Genomic DNA, 27377 nt, shown 5'->3' with positions numbered 1-27377 from the left:
AAGAAAAAATTGCGTTAAATTTATGTTATAAGTCAACGCAACAACACAGTTTAATTCATTTTCCCAAAATTAAAGTCAGGCCATGTTGAACAAGTAACCTTTCACAAACAAGGGTTAAAATTAAAACCTGAGCAGAAGAAAGATCAAAGTTGTTTTGTGAATTTTTTTGTCTTGTTTGGTTTTAATTGCTTTTGGTATTTGATCCTCTGTTAATCAGTAATGAAGAACTGGCAAACGCTAGAGAATGCGCGTGGCTCCAAAATCTATGTTAAACAGGATCAGTCGGCTTAGCTTTGTTAAACTCACAATGAGCTTTGTTTGAATATGAAGAGCTGAATAGTTTTAGAAGTGGCACTTACAGGTCTATATGTCTTTGTAGTTCAATTCGATAACCGATAAGCAACAGGGCAAAGATAGCTGCCATCTACTTAAGAGCTAAAGTTTTTTTTCAGCTGTCTTTGAGTGATAGAGCTACCAAGTACGGACACCTTCAAAATCGACTAAGTACTGTTGAATAAAGAGGACGCTCTAGATTATAGAACCTACCGATAGCTCTGTAAACTGATATGATAGCATCCGGTCTGATTTTTGTGGCTCTCATCTTTTTTACAGCTGTAGATCTAGCTTGGGTCTGTGCCTCGTGTTCTCACGTTTGAGCTTCATTGGCATCTTCTCTCAGTGGTGGTGGCCTATCAGGCAGCTAAACTGCGTCTGTGAGCGTTTCGAAGAGGCCATTGGTTTGTGCAAAGGCAGAGAAACGAGTGCTTCATGTTGGGTAGTCCTCTGCCAACCCACTAAATGTCATCCACTTCAAAATATTATTTGATTGAATTCATTATGAAGTTTAAACATCGACTTTTTCATCACAAATTCTGATTTAGCATTTATTTTTGAGGGAAATCTCAAATTTTTATATTGAAACTCTCGTCAATCTAGAGGAGCAAAAACTGCCAACACTGACACTACAATCTCAACCGAAATTCTATTAGCGTATCAACGATTTGATGGTTGGGCCCATAACCTGTTAGCAGGATTATGAACACTGTATTGCAACAACCCCGATGAGGCGGGACGATTTTTGGCAAGTAAGAGATTGAAGCTGTTTAAGCTCAAAAGATGTTAGAGAGAATAAGATAAATAACTTCAGGAGACTCAAAAGAGAAGAGAAAAAATGAAGATTTCAACAAAAATTAGTCGTGTATATAGTCTGAAAAATAAAAAATACTCTTACAGTGTACATCTGTTAAAATGTTAATGTATCAAAAATGAGGCGATTTTGGGCTGTATGAGTGAGCGTCATTTCATTATTACATGCAAAAATTGATTCACTTCAGATCGTTCACAAAAGTGCATTTCCCATTCAATAATATTAGATAAATTTTAAAATTTGACAAACATACAGATCTAAACTGATTTACATTCGTTTTCTAAAATCTTAGCAGCAGTTGTCATTATAAATCTGGTAAGATTTTTTTCTTTCTGTGCTTATTAACATTGGTTAAATTTCTAAACTTTAAGATATTTTCTGAGTCCTTTTCTGTGCTCCAGTATCTTATCATTTTTTCTAGTTAATTAAAGCTCTGATCGTAACCAGTGCCACAAGAAAAACAGGGCAAAAACTGGACACAAATTTGCAGTGAAACAAGAAACAGACCTCGAATCTCGCACAAGATTTTCATGACAAATAAGATCTCATGACAAATTTCCTGGCAGATCATTCATGAAGAATAAGATCTCAAACTACAGATAGCATGCTTAGTTTTAAAACGGACAAATGAATTCGCGCTCAATGTCAAAAAATATGTGATATGAAACGACTATCGACAAGTTGTTATCACACTCCAAAGGTAGAGCGAATCAAACAATCAAATTTTCCGGAACAAAAAAAAATCAAAATTGCCGAAAGATGAAGCAACGAGTCACATCAACGAGTAAACATCTGATATTAATTCCGCAGTGTAAATATTTACAAATTACTCATTTTAGCATTCAACAGAAAGTTTAAGTAAATTCGAATTTTGGTCGCAAACTTCAAAGAAAATAAAAGGCGTTAAATTTATGTTATACGTCAACGCATTTCATTTTTCCAAATTTGAACAAGTTATCTTTCACAAAAAGGGTTCAAAATAAAACCTGAGCAGAAGAAAGTTCAAAGTTTTTTTCTGAATTTTTTGTCTTGTTTGATTTTAATTTCGTTTGGTATTTGATCCTCTGTTAATCAGTAATGAAGAATTGACCAACGCTATGGAATGCGCATGGCTTCTGATTAAATAGGATCAGTCAGTTTAGCTTCGTTAAACTCACAAAGAGCTTTGTTTGAATATGAAAAGCTGAATAGTTTTATAAGTGGCACTTACAGGTCTATATGTCTTTGTAATTCAATCCGATAGCCGATAAGCAACAGGGCAAAGATAGCTGCCATCTAATTAGGAACGAAAGATTTCTTTTCAGTTGTCTTTGAGTGATAGAGCTACCAAGTACGGACACCTTCAAAATCGACTAAGTACTGTTGAATAAAGAGGACGCTCTAGCTTATAGAACCTACCGATAGCTCTGTAAACTGATATGATAGCATCCGGTCTGATTTTTGTGGCTCTCATCGTTTTTACAGCTTTAGATCTAGCTTGGGTCTGTGCCTCGTGTTCTCACGTTTGAGCTTCATTGGCATCTTCTCTCAGTGGTGGTGGCCTATCAGGCAGCTCAACTGCGTCTGTGAGCGTTTCGAAGAGGCCATTGGTTTGTGCAAAGGCAGAGAAACGAGTGCTTCATGTTGGGTAGTCCTCTGCCAACCCACTAAATGTCATCCACTTCAAAATATTATTTGACTGAATTCATTATGAAGTTTAAACATCGACTTTTTTATCACAAATTCTGATTTAGCATTTATTTTTGAGGGAAATCTCAAATTTTTATATTGAAACTCTCGTCAATCTAGAGGAGCAAAAACTGCCAACACTGACACTACAATCTCAACCGAAATTCTATTAGCGTATCAACGATTTGATGGTTGGGCCCATAACCTGTTAGCAGGATTATGAACACTGTATTGCAACAACCCCGATGAGGTGGGACGATTTTTGGCAAGTAAGAGATTGAAGCTGTTTAAGCTCAAAAGATGTTAGAGAGAATAAGATAAATAACTTCAGGAGACTCAAAAGAGAAGAGAAAATATGAAGATTTCAACAAAAATTAGTCGTATATATAGTCTGAAAAATAAAAAATACTCTTACAGTGTACATCTGTTAAAAGGTTAATGTATCAAAAATCAGGCGATTTTGGGCTGTATGAGTGAGCGTCATTTCATTATTACATGCAAAAATTGATTCACTTCAGATCGTTCACAAAAGTGCATTTCCCATTCAATAATATTAGATAAATTTTAATATTTGACAAACATACAGATCTAAACTGATTTACATTCGTTTTCTAAAATCTTAGCAGCAGTTGTCGTTATGAATCTGGTAAGATTTTTTTCTTTCTGTGCTTATTAACATTGGTTAAATTTCTAAACTTTAAGATATTTTCTGAGTCCTTTTCTGTGCTCCAATATCTTATCATTTTTTCTAGTTAATTAAAGCTCTGATCGTAACCAGTGCCACAAGAAAAACAGGGCAAAAACTGGACACAAATTTGCAGTGAAACAAGAAACAGACCTCGAATCTCGCACAAGATTTTCATGACAAATAAGATCTCATGACAAATTTCCTGGCAGATCATTCATGAAGAATAAGATCTCAAACTACAGATAGCATGCTTAGTTTTAATACGGACAAATGAATTCGCGCTCAATGTCAAAAAATATGTGATATGAAACGACTATCGACAAGTTGTTATCACACTCCAAAGGTAGAGCGAATCAAACAATCAAATTTTCCGGAACAAAAAAAATCAAAATTGCCGAAAGATGAAGCAATGAGTCACATCAACGAGTGAACATCTGATATTAATTCCGCAGTGTAAATATTTACAAATTACTCATTTTAGCATTCAACAGAAAGTTTAAGTAAATTCGAATTTTGGTCGCAAACTTCAAAGAAAATAAAAGGCGTTAAATTTATGTTATACGTCAACGCATTTCATTTTTCCAAATTTGAACAAGTTATCTTTCACAAAAAAGGGTTCCAAATAAAACCTGAGCAGAAGAAAGTTCAAAGTTTTTTTCTGAATTTTTTGTCTTGTTTGATTTTAATTTCGTTTGGTATTTGATCCTCTGTTAATCAGTAATGAAGAATTGACCAACGCTATGGAATGCGCATGGCTTCTGATTAAATAGGATCAGTCAGTTTAGCTTCGTTAAACTCACAAAGAGCTTTGTTTGAATATGAAAAGCTGAATAGTTTTATAAGTGGCACTTACAGGTCTATATGTCTTTGTAATTCAATCCGATAGCCGATAAGCAACAGGGCAAAGATAGCTGCCATCTAATTAGGAACGAAAGATTTCTTTTCAGTTGTCTTTGAGTGATAGAGCTACCAAGTACGGACACCTTCAAAATCGACTAAGTACTGTTGAATAAAGAGGACGCTCTAGCTTATAGAACCTACCGATAGCTCTGTAAACTGATATGATAGCATCCGGTCTGATTTTTGTGGCTCTCATCGTTTTTACAGCTTTAGATCTAGCTTGGGTCTGTGCCTCGTGTTCTCACGTTTGAGCTTCATTGGCATCTTCTCTCAGTGGTGGTGGCCTATCAGGCAGCTCAACTGCGTCTGTGAGCGTTTCGAAGAGGCCATTGGTTTGTGCAAAGGCAGAGAAACGAGTGCTTCATGTTGGGTAGTCCTCTGCCAACCCACTAAATGTCATCCACTTCAAAATATTATTTGACTGAATTCATTATGAAGTTTAAACATCGACTTTTTTATCACAAATTCTGATTTAGCATTTATTTTTGAGGGAAATCTCAAATTTTTATATTGAAACTCTCGTCAATCTAGAGGAGCAAAAACTGCCAACACTGACACTACAATCTCAACCGAAATTCTATTAGCGTATCAACGATTTGATGGTTGGGCCCATAACCTGTTAGCAGGATTATGAACACTGTATTGCAACAACCCCGATGAGGCGGGACGATTTTTGGCAAGTAAGAGATTGAAGCTGTTTAAGCTCAAAAGATGTTAGAGAGAATAAGATAAATAACTTCAGGAGACTCAAAAGAGAAGAGAAAAAATGAAGATTTCAACAAAAATTAGTCGTGTATATAGTCTGAAAAATAAAAAATACTCTTACAGTGTACATCTGTTAAAAGGTTAATGTATCAAAAATCAGGCGATTTTGGGCTGTATGAGTGAGCGTCATTTCATTATTACATGCAAAAATTGATTCACTTCAGATCGTTCACAAAAGTGCATTTCCCATTCAATCATATTAGATAAATTTTAATCTTTGACAAACATACAGATCTAAACTGATTTACATTCGTTTTCTAAAATCTTAGCAGCAGTTGTCGTTATAAATCTGGTAAGATTTTTTTCTTTCTGTGCTTATTAACATTGGTTAAATTTCTAAACTTTAAGATATTTTCTGAGTCCTTTTCTGTGCTCCAATATCTTATCATTTTTTCTAGTTTATTAAAGCTCTGATCGTAACCAGTGCCACAAGAAAATCAGGGCAAAAACTGGACACAAATTTGCAGTGAAACAAGAAACAGACCTCGAATCTCGCACAAGATTTTCATGACAAATAAGATCTCATGACAAATTTCCGGGCAGATCATTCATGAAGAATAAGATCTCAAACTACAGATAGCATGCTTAGTTTTAATACGGACAAATGAATTCTCGCTCAATGTCAAAAAATATGTGATATGAAACGACTATCGACAAGTTGTTATCACACTCCAAAGGTAGAGCGAATGAAACAATCAAATTTTCCGGAACAAAAAAAAATCAAAATTGCCGAAAGATGAAGCAACGAGTCACATCAACGAGTAAACATCTGATATTAATTGCGCAGTGTAAATATTTACAAATTACTCATTTTAGCATTCAACAGAAAGTTTAAGTAAATTCGAATTTTGGTCGCAAACTTCAAAGAAAATAAAACGCGTTAAATTTATGTTATACGTCAACGCATTTCATTTTTCCAAATTTGAACAAGTTATCTTTCACAAAAAAGGGTTCAAAATAAAACCTGAGCAGAAGAAAGTTCAAAGTTTTTTTCTGAATTTTTTGTCTTGTTTGATTTTAATTTCGTTTGGTATTTGATCCTCTGTTAATCAGTAATGAAGAATTGACCAACGCTATGGAATGCGCATGGCTTCTGATTAAATAGGATCAGTCAGTTTAGCTTCGTTAAACTCACAAAGAGCTTTGTTTGAATATGAAAAGCTGAATAGTTTTATAAGTGGCACTTACAGGTCTATATGTCTTTGTAATTCAATCCGATAGCCGATAAGCAACAGGGCAAAGATAGCTGCCATCTAATTAGGAACGAAAGATTTCTTTTCAGTTGTCTTTGAGTGATGGAGCAACCAAGTACGGGACACCTTCGAAATCGACCGAGTACTGTCGAACAAAGGTGACGCTCTAGCTTATAGAACTTACAGATAGCTCTGTAAACTGAAGTGACAGTGCCAGCTGGTACGCTTGGTACGCTGTTCAGCAACAATGAGGATCGGTATTGAGGTTTCGTAGATGATGTTAGAACCCGTCAGAAATAAAACTTACAAAATGAAATTTGTTTCCCAGAAAATTTAATACTGATTTATGCATCAAACAATTATACTCATTTACAATGAAAGCGATAGACATCACTTTTCAAAAAACAACTTTTCACTCATTTTCTGAAAAAAAGAAAGAGATTTTTGGGAAAAAAAATTTATTGTATACAACTCTGGTCCTCGTTTTCAAGTTTTAACATTGACACCATTTGAGAAATTGTCAATGAATATTTAGCGCATAAGCAATAATAAAAACATTTTTTATACGTACATGCAGGTGCCAGTCACAAAATTGTCCTCATCCGAAAAAACTTTTTCAGCTCAGAAATTTGCTTTATGCAGTGCAGTTTAGTTAAAATCAAGTAGAAGTTGTCGAAATAACACGTTTTTAAAAACTGGCAGAAGGAACTTACGGCAAAAAGAAGAAAGAATTTTAGACAAAAATTTTCCAATAGTTTGCCTGAAAAACAGTTCGTAACAAATCCTGACCCTGAAAAATATTTTCACAATGGAGTAATAAACGACCCAATTATAAGCTAGATGGCAAAAAAATAGAAAAGAATAATGGGTTTTAAAGGTCATAGTCTTCCCGTGAAATCAATAAACGGATCTAGTTTTTGAACAATCCGTTCCATATTGCAATGACTTTTTTTACTGATATCAGTTTTCTTTCTATCTGCAAAATACTCTGACAGAAAAAAAAGTAACTATACTGAAGGGCCAATATATCCATTTTTACATGATGCCTTTATCCTCTAAGAAGTGCAGACAGTGATTGCTCGAAAAAACGATATAAGCCTCGCCATCTATTTCACAGAGGTTGAAATGTTTTTTGCCACTCCAAATTTTTTGGTTTTCAGCTTCAGGCTCTTGAGTCTTCACTGAGTAGGCTCCAATCGTTGGCCAAATTATGATCAAGGTCACATAAAGCCGTTAGTTTTCTCTGAGAATAGCACCAGAAATGTTTTTGAGATATTATCACTGCTCATCTTAAAATTATCAAAGTATACAAAACTAAATCCCTGGTGATTGCACCCAGACAAATACGCGGAAAGCCCAAATAGCATAGCGGGTCCTTGAAGTTGTCCAACTCATCCAACTTAACAATAATTTCCCCATCGGTTTCTTGTGGATATTTGCGGCATATTTTGAACTCAATTATAGTCTAAAACTTAGGAAGTGAAAAGCAAGTTAGCAAGATAGAAGTAAAATGGAGTTAATTAACTAACTCTGGCGTTAAGCGGATAGTTTTTCACAATTGTGACAGAACACGAGAACAGAAAGTAGCCACTTCCAACCCTCGGTATTTCACTATTGCTAAAGTTCAAACAAGGAGGCTCGGTAATGTGCGCTTGCACATTATGTCCTGACCCCTCTCATCCACGTTTTGATTTAATTGTCTACCTGATGAGGAAGAGATGGAAAACTTTAAAATATCCACACATCGTCAAACAAACAACTAGGTGAAAAGAAATGTTGAGTCACGGGGTTTATGAAACGTGCCATAAATGAGAGTACTGGACAAGACAAACACAAAAATCAAAAATTGCAATTATTAGTCGAGATCAAAACTCGACGTCCATAAATAAAAAAAAACAATCAATAAATGTAATCAGATAAAACATGAACTCAACAAAATAACCTCCACTTCATTAGGTAAGATATGAGATTCGGATACAGGTCGACATAGACGAGTAAAAGGGCAAAGTTCGAAAGTACGCCTCGAAATTTTTTTAAAAGACCGTCACAAATTTATTAAAACCAGTACGTATAATATGGGCTCAAACCAAATTGAGCTCAGGAAGATCAACTTATAACTCTAGCAAGCAATTGAGACCTGTCGTTGTGCGTAATATGTCAGACGACTAAAAAAAGGATGGCAAGTTCACACATCGTTTCACTAAGAACAAAGTGAAAAAAAGCCGCGTTAGGGGGCCAATGAAACGTTTTATTAATGAGGGTAACGGACCAGACAAACATAAAAATCAAATAAGTGCAATTACTAGTTACAATCAAAACTCGATGACCATAATTTAGAAAACACTCAAAAACAAAATCAAAATGGAATGGGATAAAAATTGAACTTAAAAATGTAACCTCTAATTCGTTGGGTAAGATATGAGATTCGGTAACAAGTCAACAACAACTTGTAAAAAGGGCAAAGTTCAAAAACCCAATACAAACTGATTAAAATCAGTACGTATCAGGTTGTCTCGTTTTGAAGATTAAATTAGGATGCAATTGAAACCTGTCGTTATTCGTAATATGTCAGACGACTACAAAAACAGCATTTTTATTTAAAGCGCGTAGTTCCAAAACCAAGAAACTTTTATTTAAAATCAAAACATTGCGAAAATAAGATCATGGTAACCAGAAAGAGGATGTCAACTGTCGTTACAGAGCAAGCTAAAAAAATGACAGAAACAAGAGAAAGTGACAAAACACAAATATCCACTAATTTTTCAAAAACCGTTCTTAAAAAATTCCAACAAACCATGAGCTTTCACCATAGAACAAAAACAGATTAAACTTAGATTGACCAGGAAGATAGCTGTGTCTCTTTTCAGTGAGATTGAATTATAAGACGACAAGAAATACAGCAAATACGGACAAAACTCAAAACTTCATAAAAAATTTATCGAAACCACAGCTGTGTAGTCATTAAAACTATAAGTCATTGAAAACCGTTCAAAACATTAAATTGACAAACAGTAAGGATTTTTTTGTTTTTGTCTCCCTTTGATTTTAAGTGCTTTTTGTGTAGATATTCTTTGTAAAAAGACAACCAAAAACCAAAAATTTTGACCATAAAAGAAAACTTACAAATTTCTTTTGAAAACAAAATTCTAAGCGCTTAAAAACATCAATAAAAACAAAACCAATCGGGAAAATGATGTTTTGAGCAAGCAAAAGCTTGAGGTGTCTGCCACTAATGAGACTTGTTGCTTGTTGACGACAATGATAACAAAGATTTAGACGTACAAAAAAGTTTTCTAAAAAATAACTTATTTAGAAGTCATTACAAACGTTAGCTACAAACTGAAATCAACAAAAAAAAATCATTTAAACATCCGGAAAATAACTTGTTTTTGTTTCGACATTCTACGCTGGACGAGTTTTCTAATGATACCAGTCTCAACTCCACGAAGAATAATTCAATCGGCCAAAACTGAATGTTCAAAAAAACAGTCCGGCCATTAAAATTTGTCAGAATTCTTATTTTAATCTAAACCGCTAATACCCCTAAACATAATTCCCTTTAAGAACAAATAAATAGAAAAAAAGCTTCAACCTAATTGGAAAGAAATCTGCTTGCGATTTGAATGAAGCTGAACCTCCTTGTTCAAAAGAATTTGAACCGCTGGAACCTATTGAACGCAATTTGCCTTGTTATAGATTGCAACAGCAAAATGAGGCAGCAAAACATGCAAAAAAGCAAGTAGGGAGAAAGCATCAGTTCAAAATGTCTCAGCTCTGGCTTTTTTAATCTCAGCACCCAGATTTGAATAAATTAAAAGTAATTAGTTTTGAAAAACTTGAAAAAGTCTGCTAATGGTCAGTATGCTGTTCAGCAGAAGTATGTTAAAAGATGTGTTCGACAAATAGAAATTGTTCATAAAAATTATATTCATTCTTTATAGCGCTGCGCAGTGCATAGCAGAACCCATAATTTGTTCAGAGAATAAAGATTAAAATAAATGTTAAAAGCTTCAAGTGCTTTTGGAAAATAAGAAGGCTAAAACAATATCGAAAAAACTCTAGTAAAGATTGTGCTAGCTGTTTATCACCTGCCGATTGCTTAATTTACGAAAACTGTGGACAAAGCAAGGGAAGTTAGTCTGACATTCCCAAACATTTAAACCTCTGTAATCCCCAGAGAAAGCCAATTAAAAAAATCTCTTTAATTTACGCGTGACAAGCTTTCTAATTTCTAATGATGAATATATATATATATATATATATATATATATATATATAGATCGGCCAAAATTGACCGAACAAAAACAACCCATTTGAGTATATAGTTCCTCCCCACAGAAGTAGGTCGGAACAATAATAGTACTTTTTTTGTGTTTCAGCTCATTGGAGAAAACAAAGTGATCTGAATCAAAGAAAAGCTGTCAGAAAAAAGCCTCCATAAAAGTTGCGATTAAGCACTGACCTATAGAATATTATGTCACACTTGATAGCACCCCAGAGAGGATCACAAAATAATTTTGCATGATTCTTTCAAAATAGCCTATCTTTCAAGGTCTTTCACGAGAAAGCTTATACTTCGATATTTACGCTAAAAAAATTTATCTTGTAAGATTCTGGTTGCAAGATTCTCCTTATAGAATGCGGAAACTCTGAGAAAAAAAAGGATTGTCGAAGGTTAACACAATAAAATTCTTACATAACTAGAAAAATGCATTCAAAGTTTTTTATGAATAGTAAGTTTTATACGTGTCGTAATTCAGCTAATGTTAGGAGTTTTTTCAGCGTTTACTCTGTTATAGTTTTTATGGTGACAATTACACGAGATAAATTTTGAAATAGTTCTACCTTGTGTTGCGTTTATACTCTAAGGAGTTCAAAAATGTAGTAGAAAACCAATTTTTACCTCCACAAACATAATTAGAAAAGAGAAAAAAAATCGTGCTTAGGTTTAGGTCACACAAGAAATTAGGGCGCAACTCCTTACACTTAGCATTAACAACTGAATCATTGAAAATAGAAACACCTCACAGCAAACTCTTGATCAAAAATATGCAAATTTTGAAAACTAAATTCCAACTGAAACTGAAAAGAGGAGATACTTAAAACGAATTAAAATTATTCCGACATCATATTGAAATCAAATCTGATTAAAATGTTCAGAATTACATTATTTCGTTAACGTTGACTTCGGAAACTGTAATAACTATATTTTAACTAATGACAGCGACATTCATTGCTAGAAGATGATGATTATGATGGATTTTCAATTGTCTGTGAAAACCCATCCAAAACGATTTGTTGGGAAATCGCAAATTTCTGAAAAAGTTGATGAGCGTCAAATTGACGAAGTCTTTCTACCGTCAATTTTCTTATACTGTTTTTAACTAGTTTATGTCTTCGTCAAAACTTTGGTCCTGCTTTAGTTGTGGTTGTTGCGTTTTAACTCTCACAATTTTTGAAGAGAAAAGAGTGAAAAAGTTAAAAAATTATCATTTGAAGCAGTAAAATTAATGTTAACTCGATAGCATAGAAAAATGATCAATAATTTGCACCTAATGATCTGCATCACTAAATGTTCAGCAGTCAACTTAAAACCTTCATCAAAAAGTGGAGAGAAGTTGGACAAAGTCTTCAAATCACTTTACTCATTTTACCGCAATTAAAACCAAATCAATAGCCATTTTCGAAATGTCGCTTTTCTCGCAGAATCAGCACTTCAGTGCAATCTTTGATGGCGAGAAGAGAAAAAAATAGGAGTTGACTCAAAAGATTGTAAAAATTACGATGTCCTGTGCCACCTGTTTTCTGGGTGCAATAGGGCTTAGCCAAGAGTTTATTGACAGAAACCATTAAACATTTAGTTTTTTTTACATGTAGACTCATTTTGACAAGCGCTTTTATTAATCCAAGGGCAGATTTATCAGTTTTTTTGTTTTTTTTCAACAATTTTACCTTAAAACTTCGATTTAATAAATTCAGTAGCTTATTGATTGGGGTTGAACATTTTTTTTTGAATCACCTTCAATGCAAGAACAGACCTTTTTTATGAATCCAAACAACTTTTCAGCTCGTCCAATTAATTTTTCGAGTAAAAAAACTGCTGATATTTTGTAAAGCGCAAAAGAGTGCTGTGTATTTTGTTTTCGAAAACACAGGGACTGTAGTTTTTGTATATGAGTTCAGTTATTCGCTTGAAATGACAGCAGTTCAAACCACCAATTGTTTGCATCGTTATTTCATTTCAATCGAAACGAGGACAGTCTATGTATGATTTGTTTAAGAGTTCATGAAACGTGCTGGCAAACTAATGTTGGCGATGTTTCTCTGCTCATTTTAGCATGACCACGTTTTTTCATGTTGAGGCCATGGTTTGGTGAGGAAAAAAAATGACAGTGGCAAACCACCTCCCAACTTTTCCCACTTTTCCCCGCCACAAATCTTTAGGTAATTTTTCTTCAAAATATAAATTGCCATATTCAGCGGTTCAATTTTTTTTCTAAAAATATATTTCAAAATACAGTTTTGTATTTGAAATATGTGTTCCGGTATAATGCAAAAAATGAGAAATATGTGTTCCGGTAAACCTAAAATCAATGAAATCAAAAAATTCAAAATATCTGACCATTTATCCTAGAATTCCTTCACATCGACTCTGAATATCAAAACAGATAGCATTTCAGGGCTATCACAACCGGCATAAAAATTTGCAATGGAGAACAGTTTTAATCTTTGTTTAAATCTTTATATATATATATATATATATATATATATATATATATATATATATATATATAAATATAAAAACAAAAATAAAAATTATTTTCAATTGCAAATATTTTATGCCCGTTGTGATAGCCCCGAACTGTTCTGTTTTCTTTTTGTTTTATATATATATATATATATATATATAAACAATAATTATTTTTTTAATTCAACAAACTTTTTTCATACTTTTTATTGGAAATGAGCCTTTTCCAATTGTATGTATCAAATGAAAAGATCCGATGTTCTCGCTGTTCGGAAGTTTTCGAGGCAGAAAAATGGTAACAGTGAAAATGCTACTACATATTTTTCTGAGCCGATTTTCAGTTTTTTCTCTCTTGGTTCTTCTTGCCAAATAAGTTTTTTTAATAATGCGTGACTGGAAATTTTTACAAGAGTTCAATAATTTGTTATATTTGCGAATTAGCAATCGCAAAAATTTTTGCTTAAACCCTCTTTTTAGTTATATAAGTTTTAAGAAAAAACATGTAATCGGTACGAGGATGCTAATAACTTGCCGAGTAGCAAGATACACAATTTCAATTGGAGATCTAGGCTATCAAAATAGCAAATTTTGAGCGGATAAACCATTCAACAGTCTCTTTTGAGTTCATCCAGCAATGTTCTAATCATTGTCTCAAGTATATTGCTGATCCGAAGCCAGTTACCCATCCCGCTCAATCGTCTGAACCAATATAGTAGCATCATTGAAAAAAATCTCTACAAATTTGTAAAATTGATTTTTTTTCTCTTTCTCATATCACTTACCGATGAAAATTGATGTGTTTCCGAATTAGCAGAATAAAACCGCAGAATTATACTTCTGTTTTTCACAATTTCTTTGCAATTGAATGAAGGGTAGGAACTCGAATGGATATTTGAGAAAACACTACAACCCAATTAGCATTCAAAATATCGTGGGCGATGAATGGCAATTTAAATGTCAAAAAGGCCTCAAATACGCGAATGCGACCGATAATTTGAAGTTTTAGCAAATTTGAAGACGTATAAACAATTTGACTTATTTAATAGCAAATGATAATTAGAGTTTTATCAGGTTCAAAACTGTAACTGATCGATATTTTTAGGAGTTAGAAAAATAGAAAGGTGGATGGATAGATATATAGAAAGAACGTGATGAATTAAGAACAAGCTTTTGTTAAATGAAAAAGTGGTAGTGTGTGTTGGAATGGTTGAGCAGGATGAGTTAAAGCGTGTGTTCTTTTCCCCGCGTTGATTGAATGTCTCCTCGGCCGCATTTATGGAGTATTAAGAAGGCAAACAAAAGGTAAAAAGGACATAATTTAGTATTCTTATTCTTCTTCCTATATCGCTGATTGAAACTCACCGTCAGCAGAATTTCATTCTAGCCGAAACTGTGAAAACAACAAATATGGAAGACTAAACAATTACAGAACTTTTAAGTTGTTATCATACCAATTTGGTATTTGGAACGTTGAAATATTACCGCCCAAATACAAAAAAAAAATGGAAAAAAAAACAATTTTTTTCTTTATTGGAGGTTTAAGATATCGATTCATTTGTTTATTCCGAATTTCAGATTGTCTGATATACAGAAATTTTCATAATTATTTCACATGTTATTTCGATAAAAAGTTTCAGTAGGCTGCGTGGTTCTCGTCTGTTAAAAATCACACTAATCGGTTTATAGTTGCTGCAGTTTTTTCCCTTTGCTGATTTTTCTAGTAGTATCAACACAAACTATCTGGTTACGCAGAAAGGTGACGTACAGGACTGTAGTATTAAGTATACATTGATTTAGGAGCTGTTTGTAGTTCCTCTATTTCTGTGAAGTTCTGGTGCTCTAATGCCGACTGCAATTGTTTCACTATATTTTATTTGTGATCATTATTACACAATGTTATACTCTACTTTGAATTGCTCATCATCATAGGCTTTAAATTAAATACCAAGGTAGAAAACTTTTAAAATACTGAAGCGATGCCAGATTAATGATATTCCCGTTTTTCTTCAAAATTTTTTAATAAAAAGTTGCTCATTGATGAATATGCTCTTGATTCTTGTTGCACTTCAAAACAATGGTTTGAGAACTTATTTCATTCACATCAGCCCGCGAGAAAGTTTTTTTTCAAGAACCATTTTCCTAATGACGAAATTTAAAAAATAATTTTTTTGAATTCTTTTGGAATATTGTTTGAAATCATAATTGTGTCATATTGAGCCAACTTTTGGAACAATATTTTGCTTTTGCAGACGAGATTCGAACAGAATTTCTTTGATCACTGTTCAGCCACCTGAGTAGAGTGAGTTTTAGTTGAAGTTGTAATTATAATTAACAAATTCCAGTTCAATTAGGTTATTTTTCTTTCTGATTTCTTCATTTTCGTTCTAATTGTGATTTTTCGACTGTGTGAATACATTTGTCTTCGTCTGCTATAACAGTTTTGGTACATCAGTTTGCTGCTTCTATGCTTTTATGTTCTGTCCTCTAGGATGGTGGCGATCCGTACCAGCAAGAAGCTTATTTCCTACTCCGTCGACTATTAGCCGATAGGTGGTTTAGGCGACAAGGAAAAAAATGGGTAAATTAACCAAGAGCCTAATTCTGATTGGACGACAAAACTGATTGCTCAATATGTCATTAGTTCGTCCAACCATAACAATGGTGTGTGGTTGGGCTGTCGGCTGAAGTTCTCATTTTTTGGTTGTAGGCTAAGCCCCTGTCGGCAAATTGGGCAATCGCCGCCTCCTCCACACTTGAGAGACTGAAAAAGTGAGAGAGCAATTGGAATAAGGTATTAGTGAAGAGCAGTTTTATTACAATATACATATCAGCCACAATATACCATCACTATTTATTTCCCCCCTTACATTTTAAATTCCATTTAAAAGAGCGTCGCTGGACTTGCACCGCCATCACCAATATCACCCTCAATATTAGGAGCTTGAGAGGTGGGAGGAAGGGGGGGGGGGGGTTGGGAAATTGATGGAAAAGGGGAGAATTCAAGGGAAATAAATTTTATAAATTTAGCGTGATGGTATTAGCCACTGTTAGTGATTTATACAGTTGTATATAGTTTGTAACAATATATGACTATGCGGCTGAGGAATGTAAAGATAGGTAGAGTAAAACAAAAGACTTGATAAAATTTCACCGCCAGTATAGGAGAGGGAAATTAGAGAAATAATGGAAAAATTGTAGAGTATTTGTTATATATTTACGCTTCTGATGTGTAACTGTATCCTGAAAAGCAATCAGCAGTGACGTATAAGCCGTTCTCGCTCAAAACAGACAAGATGGTCTTTTCAAAATGAGGCGCGCAAATCTGTTCGTATAGCAATGTTTTTTTATCCCGTACCGAACACTAACTCTACACCAGTACTGGAAATAGTCTAGATGCAAGTCTATCTGCCTTCTTCAGTACTGGGAAAAAATGAATGGAGCTCCTACAAGTCAGAAAGTTTTGGTCAAGACTTGGGTAACACTTTCAAGTTTATGCCCAAATCATTTCAAAACTAAAGAAAGTATTGAAAAAATAATTAAAAATTGAGCTCTTATGGTAGAAGCCATGCAGAAAAATACTGTCTTTCATTTTTCTTACAATATTCTTGGAACACTTTTTAATTTTTTAAAAAGCTGTATTACAAAATCATTGAATTCAAACTTGATTTTGAATAATTTGAGAGTTTTTATGCCATTTTGACTAAAAAGACACTTCAAGGAAAAGTCAGTTCAATAACTGTCAATGATCGCTTTGAAGCATTAGCAACAGTATAAAAACTGTGATCAAATGTCTTTTTCATTTCGCTTTTAGTGTTGAGATGAAATAAATGGACTTGAAAGAGATTATTCGAATGCTGGCATTGATGAACACTCGTGCAAATATTCAAACCAAAGGTTTGAAGTTTTTGATTTTGATGAAAAGCTTTACTTTGTAAATGTGTTAAATATCGGATGGTCTCAACCGTTATATACACAAGGTCTGTGAAATGAACTAAGGCATCATTCCACTGAAGTTTACATTTGATTCTCGATATGTCTCTTTGAAAAATACGCGTCTAAAACAAAAAACTTAAAAGATATATGGTTGCGGTAATGTCATGTGAAGATATCCCAAAGAAACACATTAAAAAAGGGTAAATCTTACCATCCTGACATGCCACATGGCAAGAAAAAATCAAGATTTGTACGAACATCAAGATCTTTGCATTGGTGTCAGAAAAGATCTAAAAGGTTTGAGCACGATAACCAAAGGGAAGTTCTCTTTTGCTTTTTCTAATTTCCCAAACTTTTCTTTAATCAAAATTGAGACACTTCAAAACAGCTAATGATCAATTGCATTGCTTTATAGGGTAAATTGAAGTTCAAGTCTCGAGCCGATTAATACACTTTTTGTTGAAAGGAGTGGGCAACCAGTGGTCAACTCGGACCTCGATCGGTCAACCCATGGTACGGAATTAATTAGATTGCAATTTTCATTCTGGATTTCTGCAAACTAGAGAATTTTTTTATTAGTTTGATTATGCCAAGAACTATAAAGAAATAAAATGAGAATTTTGGCCTGACTCTATTTTCTCAATCTCTCCACTAAGTCCATGTTTACATAAACTGATTTGTAAGTCTTGACATGTATCTACCTTTATGAGCTTGAGTGGTCAAGAAAAGTTTTATTTGTTGCATAGATATTGTTACCATGTGCTGCTAAAAAGTGACAGCATCCGAGAGGGCATCCAAAAACGGGTATGGACCAGATGCACTTGGGTGGAGGCGGACAGTGAATCCAGATATGGGCCAAGTGGAACAGACCCGGAGCCAGGCCGAACAGACTCGGGCCAGACCTTGGAACAGCGAAATCAGATTTTTGTAACCTTCAGCCAAACCAACTTGAACATAGAGAAATAACCAAGAAGATCTGATTTGTGTGTTTATTTCACCTTTTATTTTATGTTGTTAGTTGATTAAATTCAGCCGTTGCTTTCAAAAATGGACAAATCAGCGCTCAAATATCTTTTTGCAGAGGACCAGCTCTGGTTTCGGAATTAACTTCAAGATTTGGATCAGTCCATATAGCATGTTTGCAATCTGATCGGAGATAATTTTCTTTAAAAATACATCCCCGCTCATAATTTTTTTAGGAATGGGCCAGATCAACCAGACCAAAGTATGGCTATGAGCCAGGCAGAACTGACCAAAAAAAGTTATGGCCAGGCAAAGCAGATCAACTTTTGGATATAAGCCTTTCTGAACAGACTAAAAAGTCATGGGCAAATTTTAGACATTGACCAGACAAAATGACTAAAATTGCGGTTGGGTGAGACATAACAGACGATATTCAGTTATGGGCTAGACAGAACGGTGTGACCAAAAACTCGTCCAGAATATGCGATTGCTCGCACCGGATCACCTCACTGCGACCCAAGTCCATTTGGCCCTTACCTGTCTGCGATCGCGGGCCTCATCATGAGGCTGTTTATGCGTTGAGACATTGCGATTATTTCAATTGCCCTCCGATAGATAGTATTCAAAATAAGCTTGAGATCACTCAACAACTCTAAAAAATGTGGTTGTTGTTGTTTTAGCAATCACATGCAACGTATAATTTGCCTAACTGGTGTTGAGAACACCTTATCCTAATTATGGAGGAAACCTGTTACTCTCAAGTGTGTACCTCCGCCTAGAAATAGTTAAGATGAAGAAAAAATATGGATAGATGAATGAAACTTGCACGAAAAACAAAAGGAATTAAATTTTAATTTTAACTAATTTAACGGCTCAGATGAGTATTTGCAGCTTTTTTTTTATCTAGCGACTAATATTTACAAATATTAAAAATAATTTTCAATCTCCGTTTGTCTTGCACTAGTTTTTGAACCCAACTTAGTCGCGCGCAACTTTTTATCTGAGCAAGTTCTCAAAATGAAGTTGATGTTTTTAATTGTTTAGGTGAAAAATAATTACATTTTCTTCTTATTAAAGAAAATCTTTCTCTCAATTTTTTTTATTGGCAAACGTATTTCCCAACACATTTGAAAATTGTGTCTAGTTCACAATCATTTACAGAAAAGTATTTATGTTCACATTAAAAAATTTTGCTGTCCATTTTTGATTGAAGGTAAGTTTTAGCGCTCAAAAGTGAATAATTAGGTTAGCAAAACTTAACATTGTTTTCCGCCTACCCAGGCTGAGGTCCCAGACCCAAAGTGGCTATGTCCAGACAGGTCCAGACGGAAATTGCCTATGTCCAGACCGTCCCAGACTCAAAGTGCCTATGTCCAGACCGTCCCAGATGGAAAGTGGATATGTCCAGACTTTCGTGCGTTCAAAATTTTTCGTGCGTTCTTCGTGCGTTCGAAGACAAATATGACCAGACCATCCCAGACCGAAACAGTATATGTCCAGACCATCGTGCGGTCATGTCCAGACCACCGTGCGTTCAAATCCAGACCATCGTGCGTTCATGTCCAGACTTTCGTGCGTTCATGTCCAGACCATCGTGCGTTCACCAGACCATCGTGCGTTCATGTCCCGACCATCGTGCGTTCATGTCCAGACCATCGTGCGTTCATCCGTGTTTCCAGACCGTGTAATTTTGAACGCACGACACCCCCTTCGTGCGTTCATTTTGGTCTGGACATATCTGATATCGGTCTGGGACCTCAGCCTGGGTAAGCCGCCATTTGTTTATAGTAAATCTGATTGAGTTAAGGAAAAACATTTTTTCAATGGAGTTGCTGTCAGTTTTTCGCTTTTAGCCCCGCAACTATTTTTCAAAATAGCACAATAAACTTAACCCACAAACAATTTTTTAATCATTTTTTGATGATATACGCAAATTTTTCTTATATTATCAACATTAAAACCTGTCATTTTTGGAAGTATATTTTGCAAATTCTGTTAAACAAGACGTTTTTCATCAAAGATACAAGAATAAATATCACATTTGCTATATGTGGTTTTTAGATATCTTAAAAATAATTTTAAATATTAGCGTCTCGAAAACTGTTGCGGATTTTCAATCTATTTTTTGTTAGGTCTCTTTTAGAAAGAAAACAATGTCCCCGCATTTCATTGAAGAACTGGTGAATCTATTTGGCGTTAATTCATCTGCTTTAAGCATTTTCATGATATCGAGTTTGGAAGAGGTATTCAAAATAGCTTTCACATAATTTAGACAGATGTCTCCTAATTGTTTATGAAATGAGCAGAGAGAGGGGCGAGGATAGGAACATTTAGAAAACTCCAAGTATCAAGACTCAAAAATTATAACACTTCAAGGGTTGATTTCCAGAGCTTCTCAAGGATACCACTTTCGTTAAACCAAGCAAAAACAAAGAGGCTTGCTGATTGAAAAAACTCCAATTTCGTTGATAAATGTTGTTTGAAAAATTTGAAAAACAGGATCAAAACCAGATGATTAAAAAGATAAAACCTCTAAACACAAGCACAATGGTTTTAGTATGAAGCAACTTGGTCGTCTTGCCGGTGAAATTAATTTGCGATTCAATAAAGCAAATAATCATGAGTAATTTTTTTCCCAAAATTTTAAACAAATTTTGAAACAAAAATAAGAATCTTTCGTTTTTCAAATGGACACATTCAGAAGATTCAATAAGGCCTCTTAGAAAACCAATTAGAACTGTTTTAATCAACATATATGAAAAAATTAATGTTAAACAACCAAATTTAAACAAAAAAAGCAAATAAGCTTAAAATCAAGTATATACAAAACTCGAAGTCAATCAAATTTTACAAATTTAAATGTTATGAAATCTATATCTGTGACAAATTATCATTTGAAGAAAATATTTTGATTCAGATTTCTGTTATTATTGACTGATAAAGAATTTGAATGGCACACAAAAACCTAACGAAAAAAAGTCATGACAAATTTTTTTAAATAAAATGTAGTCTAGTCGGAAAAACTAAAATTTATGAAATACATTTTTCATAAAATGCTTTTATTTTTTTTCCAATCAATGAGATTGTTGATTACTCAGACTGCTGCACATTTGCAGACAATAACATCTCAAGTCAAAACTAAAATAGATTCTACTGAAACAAATGGTTTGAAAAAATGAAAAACAATACAAAAGACATATTAGAAAGATTTATAATGCCATATTCTCGTTAACAAGACATCCCAATATTGGGTCTTAGTAGCAATACAAAATAAGAAGAAGAGGGTGATTAAAATATACAAAACTTTATTTGAAATACGTAATGTCACAATCAAAAAAATCAATATCTGCCAACAGACCAATTCAAATAACATCAGTAACGCAGAATTACAACTAAGAGATGGCATGAATTAGACTGACTCAGTATTTATTAAATTGCAATTGAAACTTGATAGATTCTTCGAAAAAACAGATGTGTATACAAAATAGCTAGGAGTAGTGAGATCATTTTTCTTTGTTTTATTAGTACAAAAACTAGAACAAAAAGAATGAAACACAATAAATCTATTAAGTACAATGTTATAATTTTTTAAAGGACAAATATGACATCAAGTCAGGAAAAATTCACAGATTTGACACAAAAAAGTGGAAGACATGCGGAAAATTCAACAAAATTAGTCTCAAAATCTGAAAAACCAATTACAAATTGAGAAAAATCAAGAACAGAAACCAATAAAAACAAGCAGAGACTTTTCGTCTGAAGCATTAGAAACCTCTTGTAAAAGAGAATAATTTACAAGCCGTCGAAGCAATATTGAGAAACAAATTAATTTGTTAATGTTTCCAAAACAAAATTTAAAACTTTTCACTCTCAAATGGACACATTCAAATGTGCTTCCCTGTAAAAGCAGTTGTTTTTTAACCAATCCGACTAATTAAAAAGCTCAATAATAAACAACCAACTTAAACCAAAATAACCAAATGAGTGAAAAACCAATTGTAGAGAGAACTAAACTAAAAATTTCTTCAATTTATCACCAAAATAAATGACAAAAAATTTACATCTACGACTAGCAATCATTTGAAGAGCACATTTGGATTAAAATAGATTTCATTTTTAACATAAAAAAATTTTAATAAAGGAGAAGGAAAGTGGATCAACAAAAGAGGTCAGAACTCAAAAGTCAGTCATTTTTTGAAATTATTAAGTGTTCACTCAGAACAACCAGTCGCAATGAACTCAATTCATCGATAAAATTCCGATGTTTGACTGCTGAAGTTATTAAGATCTCTCATTGCTGAACTGTGAAAAAACTACAGAAAAAAATTTCTGGAATTAAAACTCAAAAATTTACTATAGTTTTATTAAAACAAATGGATTTAAAATTTTCAATGCCAGAAACTAGAAACTAAGAACAATATTTAGAATGACGTGGAAGCCTCAATGAGACTTGTCGGCTTTCGGAATCAGTAACAATACAACATGAGGACAAAATTTTGACAAAAACTAATAACAATTTAATAAGAACTATTAGTGCTAAAAACTAACAAAACTTATTGTTGCCCGTACACCAATTTATATGACATTAGATAGTCACAAAAGTATAAAATACCTCGCAATTTTTATACTATGCCCAAAACTTCCTTGAAGAAGAAAACCAAATCAAAAGTCAAATGGCAATAAAAAACAAAAAAGTAAAAATGGCTGTTCGAGTCCAATAATCTAGATCCAAAAGCAAATTTGTTTTATTCCAAAAAAACCATGATGAGACAAAAAAAGCATCGATATAGTATTAGGGTTACAAAAAAGGTAAAGGGTATAATGCCAACATAATTGCTCTAAAGTTAAAGTAATATTCCATAAAAGGTCAAAAATTTGAGCAGAATCAGCATTTGAAGTGTTCACAAAACCTATAAACCTTGATAAACACTCCTGGATATAACGGCAAGCCAATATTAGTACTGCACAGGTCTTTTATCAGTACTGATTCAGAGCTATGATCATGTCACTTTTCACACTTGTCAGTCTAAATGCAAGTCTTTGCCAAGACGTGCAAGTCTACATGCAAGTCTTGAACAACACGTGCAAGTCTTAATGCAAGTTTTGGTTAAGATTTGGCACGTCTCTAAAAGATCAAAAATAGCCAAAAAAACAAAAATAAACGAATAAAACTTCAAAAATAGCCCAAAAAAACGTGAAAAATAGCAGAAGAATATCAAAAATAGCAAAAAGAGAAAACAACCCCTCTGTCAACTGGTATCAGGTGATATCAGTTTTTGGGCGCCCCGAGAAAGTGCTTATTAAACTTAGTGCAAAAATCGTGGCACGTTATAAATTTTTCGGAATTCAAAATTTACGCACGAAATTTTTTGAAAAGTTGGTTTTGACTCGGGAATCAGCTTGCCAGTGTAATCCAAGTCTTGGAAAAGATTTGTCAGACTTGCAGACTTGTTTTCAGACATGCACAGTACTGATATCTGCATGTAGATTTGCATTTAGAGTGGCCCAGTACTGATCTTGACTTGCTGTTCAGTCCGGCCTTGAAAAAGACAAAATTTTGAAAAAAAAAATTAATTTCAGACTACGCTTGAAGGGCTTTCTAGTGATACTATTCACAACTCTCGGCGAAAAAATATATTGATCGGCAATGGACTGAAGAAAAACTCCAGTTGAGCATATAGTTTTTCCTCCCACAAGTGGGGTCGGAACAAAAATAACGATATTTGGCTGAACAAAAAATGTCTCCACTGGCATAATGTTCTAGACTGCAATTAATGCAGATTTCTGAGGGTAGAAACAATTACGAATCAGGTTTCAACGAATTCGTAGTTGGCGGAAGACAATCAACTAGGCAAAGTTATGGCTCGTGATGAAAAATTTTTAGGAAGATCCGAAACAACCACTATCTATGGTATATCACCCCAATTGAATTGCAACATTATTCTGTTGTCATGGTTCCCACGCATGACTGGACCACGTTTGTTGAGATATCTGGTTTCAATGCCTTTAGCCTCAATAGTTAGTTACAAGTGCCGTTGGCTGTTCTGATTCCTGGGTTGTTACAGAAGTGATGTTTGAAATAACATGATGTGAACAAAATAAATTTTGGTATCTAAATTCATGAAATAAACGAATGCATCTGGCGTGTCTGTTTCCATTGAAGGTCGTCCAACTCTACATAGATTGCTATAGTAAAACAACTCAGAATTCAGCAAACAATCTGCAGTATTTAACAATAAACATATAATAGTAACCTACATAGACACAAAACATTTGCAGTTATAATTGACGTTTTGTTCCCGAAATCCCACCACGAGAATACTAGCTGCTTTTTTATTTATTGTTTATAAATTTAATCAGTTTTTTATTTGTGATGAATGAGTTACCTTTTTCTCTCGAATTTTCACCGACTGATCAGAGTTCTGATGATCCAAATTTTATGCCCGGTATATGTTACGTGGCTCCATTTGGGTGCAATCACTGGAATTACACAACAGCCAATAACATCTACAACCAGAGTAATTATTTTTTTTGAAATGGGACAATGATTCTTGCACTTTAGTTTCACGGAGGAAACCTTTTACCTTGAGTCTATTCTTTGACCGATAAAAACCATAAGAACGATAACTTGTCCTAAACCATATCCAATTCAATTTGATTTTTATTTTTAAAAAGTCCTTTATGTTGCAGCACATTAAGCGAGGAGCGGATACCGAAAAGTAGAAACTCCATAATTATTTTACACAAGTAAGATTCAACAGTAAATGACAGAATTGGCTGGACAGTCATATACTGTTGTCTGTTTATCAGCCGCCAGCATTCAGAGAGAGCTCAAAATTTGTTTCGAGACCACGCTGTCTTTTTTGCAAAAATGCCACCAACTCTTCCTGTTCTTTTATAGTCATATGTTTTTGCATTTCTCTGCCTATCTGGCACAAAATAAGAGTTATCATTACAAAAGGTTTTTGAGATAAATCGTAAATTGAAAATTTGTTGTCTGTCAAGTATGCTAAGTCACTTTTAAAAATTTTGTGTAGTCAATTTGTTCTGTTGAAGAAGAAGTCCTTTGAGCTCCAATCTCAACATTTAATTAGGAAAAGCATAAAACAAAGAAGAACACGTTCTCTGTCTGAGAATACTATACAATTTTCATGCAAAAACAAAAGTTTTTTTTGGGAACGTTGCTGTAAACTATCAAAAGTTACTTTGAAAACAGAAAAAAAGTTCAATTTACTCGTTCGATTTTATTCAATTTTTACTATATTCTGTTTGAAACATCTATTATTTGAACGCAACCCCAAAACTAAAGTAAATTACGCATTGGTATTCTGCAAATTTTTGTTTAGCAAGAAATATTGTCAATTACGTTCTGGCATTGCTTGTTGTTCCGACCCTCTTGAGGGGGGAGGAACTATATACTCAAATGGGTTTTTTTTTTGTTCAGTGAATTTTCGCCGATCGATACATTCATCGTAGAGAGTTGAGAGTGGTATCATTAGAAAGCTCGTCCAGCGTAGAATATGGAATTAAAAAGATTTTTTTAATTTTCGTTTTCTACAGGGAGTTATCGAGGTTTAAAGTTTTGTGAAAATAGTGCGAATTCCGTTGATTTTTATTCACATTTTACGGAATTTTCGCTAATTTTTGCCTAAATTTTCGTCAATTTTGCTAAAATTTGTTATAATTTTTAAGAATAGTGTCGTTGATTTTATTTTTGAAGACGAACAAGCATTGTTCATTGTTTTGATTTAATTTTTTTGGTCAAAAAATGTGGATAAATATTTCAAAATTTAGCCTTTTTCAACAAAAACAGCACGAAATAAGCTACTTTAGTCCGTTTTGATTAAGTTTGCCGGCAGTACACCTCCAAACAACACTCATACAATCTTTGTAGACTCAGAGGGGGGCTATTTCTACTTCAGAGTACGCTGAGAGTGCTCTGTAGTTAAAACTTTGCCTTTTTTTGCTAACTTTACTCGTTGATTATCAAAAATGCAGAACTTATTTTGAGTTTTCAACTAACAAATTATCTATATCTGCAACATTCGAAAATCAAATGTTCCTAACGGACAATAAGCAATAACAGGGCTTGTTTTGGGCCATTCTTGGACTGCTACCACCCAAAGAAATCGGGTTGTAATCAGTCGGTCTTTTTTTTTAAAAAAAAGGACCCTTTCTTTAAAAATAAAAAACAGAACATATCGAATCAATGCTCAGGAGTGATAGGTCCAACCAGTTTGCTTACTAAAAAGCTCCAAGCTAATCCATTTAAATTTTAACTTGAAAGTTTATGGTCGTTTCTTTTAAAAATAATTGACTTTTCAATAAATAATGGCTTAATTAAGTTTTCCTCTATTTTTTTCTTAATTTGTTCAACTTCCAGCTTAGTGTCTGCAAAAAAAGAATGCTTCTTCTTTCTACTGATTTAACATTTCTTCTCGGTTGCAGTTTTAAGCCTGAAGTTATTGTTTTCTGGCTTTGATACTACAAGATTTCAGATTTTTGTTTGTTTCGATATTTGCCAGTTTTTCACGTTTCCGAATTTTGTCACATTATCACATTATTGACAGTTCTCTTATCACATTATTAGCGTTAAAAATAAACCACAATTGAACATTTTGAAATCCTGAATGATATACATAATCGTTTTAACGGCCTCGACGCCTCTTTCTTGAAGAAATCAATTGAATTTTTTAATTTTGTTTTTAACTGTCATTTATACTTTGTCGTTTCGGTCGTATGAAATTTCCTGCATAGTGATAACTTTCATTGGCTTTTCGTGGAAGAATAGAAGAACCGATATTCTGATATTAGTAAATAGCTGATGGCTTTCATGACTTTGAAAACAATCGTTTTCCAAAATTAAAAAAAAAAACTTTTTAACTTCGCAATTTTGTTCTTTTTATGTTTCTTTTTGTTAGCTAATCTCGTTATTTCATTACAGGTCAAATATGACATTATGGGTGTCAAGGGAATAAAAGGGATTGGTGTCCCAAAATCTTTTTTTTAATGAATTTGTTATGACCTTAGTGGCTTCGACACCGGTTTTTCACAAAAATGTAAATTAATTTGATTTTTGTCTTATTTGACATTCTTTTTGTAGATGCGAGAAATATTCTGGGTAACTGCAGGTCTCGAGGGTTTCCTTTTTTTGAATAAACGACCCTATTCAAATAGTTCTGTTTGTAATTAATGCCTTTTTTGACATTGAATGTAATTTTTATTCGAAAAAAAAATTGAAATTATTTCATACTTTAGCACTTCGCTTTTTTGTCTACTTGTTACCTAGTCTTACTAATGAATGGCCACGTACTACTTTATAGCTGTTTGATGAAGGCGCAATCGAATATATTTTGAGGGACAAAATATGGC

The 27377-nt window shown here is 33.7% G+C and overlaps 2 protein-coding genes across 3 annotated transcripts in view; one reads left to right on the top strand and one right to left on the bottom strand.

The window, feature by feature from the left end:
* Window positions 1-27377, bottom strand: part of LOC142337224 (uncharacterized) — a 644691-nt gene that overhangs the window by 74790 nt on the left and 542524 nt on the right. Inside the window, exon 1 of one of the 2 annotated variants that reach the window (XM_075386373.1) lies at window positions 13892-14242. The exons of the other annotated variant lie outside the window; for it this stretch is intronic. The gene's annotated coding sequence lies outside the window, so the exon portion shown is untranslated. Of the gene's footprint in view, window positions 1-13891; window positions 14243-27377 lie in introns of those variants that run through there. 2 annotated transcript variants of the gene reach the window in all.
* Window positions 24246-27377, top strand: part of LOC142347848 (uncharacterized) — a 42609-nt gene continuing 39477 nt past the window's right edge. The window contains exon 1 of the mRNA XM_075398985.1: window positions 24246-24523. Within this exon, the coding sequence (XP_075255100.1) occupies window positions 24379-24523 (145 nt within the window). The 5' untranslated portion in view covers window positions 24246-24378. The remainder of the gene's footprint in view (window positions 24524-27377) is intronic.

The sequence above is a fragment of the Convolutriloba macropyga genome, chromosome 1 (assembly GCF_964194025.1).
Source record: "Convolutriloba macropyga chromosome 1, txConMacr16.3, whole genome shotgun sequence".
In the NCBI taxonomy this organism is placed as follows: Eukaryota; Metazoa; Xenacoelomorpha; order Acoela; family Convolutidae; genus Convolutriloba; species Convolutriloba macropyga.
This window is presented reverse-complemented; position numbering and strand designations above follow the sequence as displayed.